Source organism: Solanum tuberosum, unplaced genomic scaffold, assembly GCF_000226075.1.
Source record: "Solanum tuberosum cultivar DM 1-3 516 R44 unplaced genomic scaffold, SolTub_3.0 scf00320, whole genome shotgun sequence".
Lineage (NCBI taxonomy): Eukaryota > Viridiplantae > Streptophyta > Magnoliopsida > Solanales > Solanaceae > Solanum > Solanum tuberosum.
Genome location: NW_006239242.1, coordinates 619372 through 625371, shown reverse-complemented (window position 1 = coordinate 625371; position 6000 = coordinate 619372). Strand labels below are relative to the sequence as shown.

The 6000-nt window shown below is 34.0% G+C and overlaps 1 protein-coding gene across 1 annotated transcript in view; it reads left to right on the top strand.

Annotated features, from left to right (window-relative positions):
- Nucleotides 1-1791: 1791 nt before the first annotated feature.
- Nucleotides 1792-6000, top strand: part of LOC102601660 (twinkle homolog protein, chloroplastic/mitochondrial) — a 33191-nt gene continuing 28982 nt past the window's right edge. The window contains exons 1-5 of the mRNA XM_006360255.2: nt 1792-2114; nt 2382-2524; nt 4180-4235; nt 4325-4382; nt 4477-4590. Of these exons, the coding sequence (XP_006360317.1) occupies nt 1883-2114; nt 2382-2524; nt 4180-4235; nt 4325-4382; nt 4477-4590 (603 nt within the window). The 5' untranslated portion in view covers nt 1792-1882. The remainder of the gene's footprint in view (nt 2115-2381; nt 2525-4179; nt 4236-4324; nt 4383-4476; nt 4591-6000) is intronic.

The following is a 6000-nucleotide window of genomic DNA, read 5'->3' as shown; positions in this document are numbered from 1 at the left end:
CACAACAATCGAAGAATGAAATTAACAAATGTGAGAAAATTTTGAAGAATTCAAAACTCATGTCTTTATAATTCTTTTAAAAATGAACTTTTCACGGAGTGCGAAGAGCAAGAATGTGCAAAATAAATATGACATAATTCATTGACAAAGAAATATATCTGGGAACACCTAAAAAAATCGTTGACCACAATTGCACATGGAGAGGAGGATGGAGCTTGTATATGCAAAAAGAGAGAAAGAAGTAATAGAGATAATGATGTAGTTGCAAATAGAGACAGTGATTTAGTTGTTTAAAGGGAGAATGCTCACTTAGAATTAAAGCCACGTGTGATTTTAAATTGAATGATCAATTACCCTTTTATACAAAATGGCGACAAACACACCTGACTACTGCTACGAAGGACTTGCAAGTGTTTATATTGAAATGACAAAATTGCCCTCAATACAAATATTTATTAACATGTAAGGATTTCAAATAGAGCTTTTCTAATATGGTAGGAATATATATATATATATATAAGAGAACCTTAGGCCCGCCTACGTGGTGCCACCACAAACCAGAATTCCCTTTTAATTTATTTATTTTCAAAACTAACCTTCCCCTTTCATGAAAAGTTGCGACTTTTATGAACATTTGTGACTTTTATGAAAAGTTGCAACTTTTATGAAGAGTTGCGACTTTAATGAAGAGTTGCGGCTTTTATGAAAAATTGTGACTTTTATGAAAGGTTGTGACCTTTCCGAATGGTTGCAACTTTTCCAAATAGTTGTAACCTTTCCGATAAGGCACAATAACCATTTGTCCACACTACCCTTTGTTGTCTATAAATAGATGGATTTCCTCTTATTTTAAAACAACGAAAATTCTGAACCTCCTCTTCCTCTTCTTCACAATTAAATATTTGTGTACTTTGCTCCTATTGAGTGGCTCACTGACATCATTGCTTATATTACAGATCATGGTATTTATTTTTACAGTCATTAATTTATACTTATATTATTAAGGATAAATGATAAGATGTTATAATTTCATTTTCCCTTACATTATTAATGTTTGTTACTATGTAATTTTGTATGTAAGATAATATAATGTTTTAGTTTTAATGACTGATATGTGTTTAGTATTATTTTTATAAATTTCATGATATTAAATTCGTTATTAATTTTTGCAATATATATTTATTTTTTTGCAAGATCTGGAATAAATTCTCCAGCATAATTAATACATCCTAAATTTTTTTGTATTTCTTGTTTTGTTGTTAACTTATCAGGAAAATCTACTATCTTTTTTGAGATGTGTGATTGGAGTTCAATTCAATTTCTTGAAATAATCATTCCTAAGAATTCTATTTCATTTTTATATCTGCCTTTTTTTTTTTTGGCTTAGAACGATTCCATTTTCTAAACAAATTTCTAAAAATGCTTTCAAATGCTTTAGATGTTCTTCATAAGTTTTAGAACATATTAATATATCATCAATATAGACGATTATAAATTCTTTTTCAGAAAATATTTTATCCATTTGGGACATACATAAAAAGAATTACTTAGTACCTATATTGATGATATATTAATATGTTCTAAAACTTATGAAGACTTCTGATCCATTGTCTATTTGACAACATGTTGTTATTTTAGTATCATAGAAAGTTATTTATACGAAAACTGATACTTAAAAAGAGGTAAAATAAACTTATGAGGAACTATTTTTGTGAAGGGGCAAATATGGAGGACCAAATTAGTCCATTTCCAATACATTAAATACCAATTTGAACATTTTGTCCTGGTAATTGAGAAACCATAAAACCCTTCCTTAACCCCCTAACGGATGAGTGCAGTTTTGTGTTGTTGAAAATTAGCAGTAGCAGTAGCAGTAGCAGGAATGAAATTTCTTCCTTATCGCAGAATTGTAGTGAATAACTCTAACAACTTTGTGATGGGCTCCAAATATTTTCTCCACAAGCCATCCATTACTTTACCAACAATATACAAGTCGATTCCTGTACTTTTTCAAACTCAAAGACTCATCTTTTCAGCATTTGCTTCAAAACCCATATCCCCAAATCGCGGAACTTCAAGCTTCTCATACAGGCCTCAACGAATTCCTCCACCAGGTACCTTTTTGTTTAATTTTATTTGTTGAGGCATTCATTTCTTAACTTTGCAATGTTCTTCAATCTGTTATTTAGTTGCCGTCTGCACAATAGCTATAAATAAAAAGCCTTATGTTAAAAAAAAGAGATGTGTTTGGATATTTTCGCAAAAAGCTTCCTGAATAAACTTAAACAAACATATTTGGATTTTTTGTTGGAAGGTTTCAAAAAAATTCCATGAAAAAATTCCGCCTTTGTTAGTTTAAATTATTGCTTATATAATTTCAGTTTCTGGAGTAATGCTGGAAGACCCAAAGGAGGAAATTGCAGAGTCAGACCACGAGAAGGCACTGAAGCAGAAATTGAGCCAGGTTGGAATAGATATTGGTTCTTGTGGACCAGGCCAGTACAATGGGTTGCTTTGTCCAATGGTGAGTTCCTAACAGGTCTTCTGCTATCTTTTTTAAAAAGAATATTTTGTACGAAAGAAAGAGTGTTCAAAAGGGATGGTAGTTATTGTTTAACTAGAAGAACAATCTCTCTATTGAGATGAGAATGTTACTTTGATCAGCAAACTGCGCTGGAAAACTTATCTGCTAGAATTTTTCTGGTTTTGGTCTTCTGTGATGACAAAATATTGAAATCATATTGATTTGTATCATCCGCGCTCTTATAGTAAACAAGAAAAAGTAAGAACTAAGTTCATGTAGACATAAGTGTAATGTGGTTGTTGCTATTGCACCTGATTAGAAGAATCACATCAACATATCGTTTAGAAATGGAAAAATAAGATGAATAAGGAGCGGTTTGGGATTCAATTTATGCAACTTTACAATGATTATACATATCATTAGTTAATTTTACTCATATTCTATTTAGATTAACCCAAAGTGCATTATTGACTTCAATTCTAGATTTTTATAGACTTAATGAGGGCAACTCTATGGTATCTGATATCATTGTAGGATCTAACTGAAAACCTATCATTGTAGGATCTGACTGAAAACTTGCTAGATGTATCCATTCAAGAGGATCAAGTGTTAAATGAACTTATTAGGCGTTTGGACATGCAATTTCATCTCGTGATTTGAAATCAGGAGATAAAATCGGCATTTGGACATGCAATTTCATCTCCTGATTTCAAATCATTAGATGAAATCCCAAATTCTTCAAAAAGCTTGATTTGAAAATTTCATATAATGATTTCACATTTTTCAAATACAGAAAAAAATAGTTGCCCGTTACCCTGAAAATTAACCCCACGGGTGTTCATTTACTATGTTTAAACCCCACAGGTTCAGTGAGGCTTGAAGGAGTCGTGTACTCATGTTGCATCAATTTTAGAGGACATTTGCAATGAGACTGGAATAGGACAGAATGAAATGAGACTGGATAGGGCGGAATGGTCCGAGAGAATCCATACAACTAAACCAACTAGTTTAGGATCGATGCATAATTGATCAATTGATTGATAAATATCTGTCATTTGTTTAAGTTGCATTAGGTATCCTTGCAGTAGGTGTTGTTGCCTTTACTATATTTTCTATGACTATGTTGTCGATTGCAATTCGAGCTATGATGACTTGAATTTCTTATAACAGGTTGACTATGTAGAAAAAAAAGAGATTTCAATGCATGAATGATCATCTTGTCGGTGTAACAAATTATTCCTGATTTGATTTGAAACTGAAATAGAGTCAAGGAGGTGAACGATTTGGATGTAAATTATAACTTCTTACAATGCTTTCAATGATTAAAAGCGAATGGAGCTATTGCTTTGTCAAGTAGAATGATAAAAATAAAGTTAAAAAAAGAAAAAAAGGAAAAACACTTGCTGTACGAAATAGAAGAAATGAAAGTAATCATAATTATAGATGCCCCTTCTGGTAGTTGAATATTTTTCTGAGAAAGAAAATTGTGATTTATATCTTCAACATGTGGAGTACCTGCGGATGAGAAATAAATTAAACATGGTACTAATAGGTGTTATGAGCTTAAACTCTTAAAAATTGTTTAGTATTATTGCATCTGTAAGGCGCTTAGAATGTCCTATATTGACATATAATGCAATGTTTTTTCTTTGTAGTGCAAAGGTGGGGGCTCAAACGAAAAGAGCTTATCTCTCTTTATTACTCCTGATGGGTAACTAACTTTTACTTTGCACCTTGCTTTTGAGGTATGCTTTCTTCCTCTCTAGCAATATATTGCTAAAGCATGTGAGTGATATATAGGCATGCAGCTACATGGACATGCTTTCGAGCTAAATGTGGATGGAGAGGTGGTACACGGGTATAACATGGTTTAGATGAGCTCATTAATACTTTTATGTAGCATTTTCTTTGGCAGCTTTTTAAATTGTTTTGCTTTTTTCGTGCACTTTAAGGCCTTTGCAGATGTGAGGACAGCTTTTGCGGATATGAAAAGGATTGGAAAAGTGAAAAAGAAGTACAGACAGATAACTGAGGAGAGTTTGGGGCTGGAACCTTTATGTGATGTGGTATGCTGATCTTTCTTTTTATGCAACTTTACATTAGGCTAAGTGAAATCCAATAATATTTGTATGTGTATGTAGTAGTTATTTGCTTATGACATGAGAGTCTGCATCATTTTACAAGCTGTTGGGATGGGTTGTATTGAGTTAAGTTGTGGTCAATCCTTATTCTCGATTACTACAAGTCATTTATTATTCCTTCATGTATCCTTAAGGTACTTGATTTTACCTTTACCACGGTTGAGTTGTGCATAACTTTCTTGAACGAAATATAGATAAATATCTTTCGAGTCTTTAACTCATGTGAAGTGTCACTCTCTTTGTTCTTCTTTTTCTCTTTCTTTATTTTCTACCTCTACTGCTATCTTGCTTCCTCTCTGCTGCTGTTTGCTATTCCTCTTCATCTTTGCTAGCATTGCTGCTATCAGTGAATAGTCCAACACTCTACCCTCCTTTTTTTATTTTTATGATGAGTGTTTCATTTGAGACGGTACTAATGTCCTGAGCCTATTCTCGGTCTAGCCCAACAAAAGTGTGCTACATTGCACAGAATTCAATCCACTAGATTCACATTTCAGTTTAGGGGTTTTCAAGATAAACTGAAAACCAAATGAACAGAAAAATTGAATCAAATGGAATTGTTTTTGTTCTGTCCAGATCGGAGGAATTGTCTTCTAGATCGCAGTTAGACAGATTCTTAGTGTCCACTTCAGTTTAGAGGAATCCGCTGGTCCAGATCGAAGAATCATCTTCTAGATCGAGGTTAGACAGATTCTTAGTGTCCACTTCTTGGGAGAAGTTGTCTCCTGTGATTCTGGTTCCTCTTCTGCGGCTGTTAGCAGACCATTCAGCTATCTTGTTGGATGGTGGTAGAGGAAGACGGTCAAGAATTCCTTTCAGACTTGAGAACATGTGGTTATGTGTGAATGATTTCAAGGATAGAGTGGAAGGTTGGTGGATAGTTATGAGGTGGTAGTAAGGTGATTTAATATCAAAATTTTAAAAGTAAAACCCAACTCTAAGAACACATTAAAGATAAAGGATAGAAAGATAAACACAAGTAGGAGATTAGACAATAATGGTTAAGAAACCAAAACCTTCAATTAATGGATCTGAACAAGCACCTGATCCATAAAGATGACCCTTAAGAATTACCCTTCGGGGTGGCCTAGTGGTTTGGGCTTGGGACTTCCATGTTGGAGGTCTCAAATTCGAAACCCCTTGCCAGCAAAAGCAAGGGGTTTGCCTTCTGGGTCGAGCTCGTCGTGCCGGGCTTGCCTAGTGCGGGTTACCTCTCCTGTGGTTTGCGAGCTATTGCATAGGAGTGGGGGTTTTACCCGGTGCGCACCTAAAGGATAGCGGCTGCGGGTTTCCCTTGTCATAAAAAAAAAAAAAGATGACCCTTGAGAAGATAGT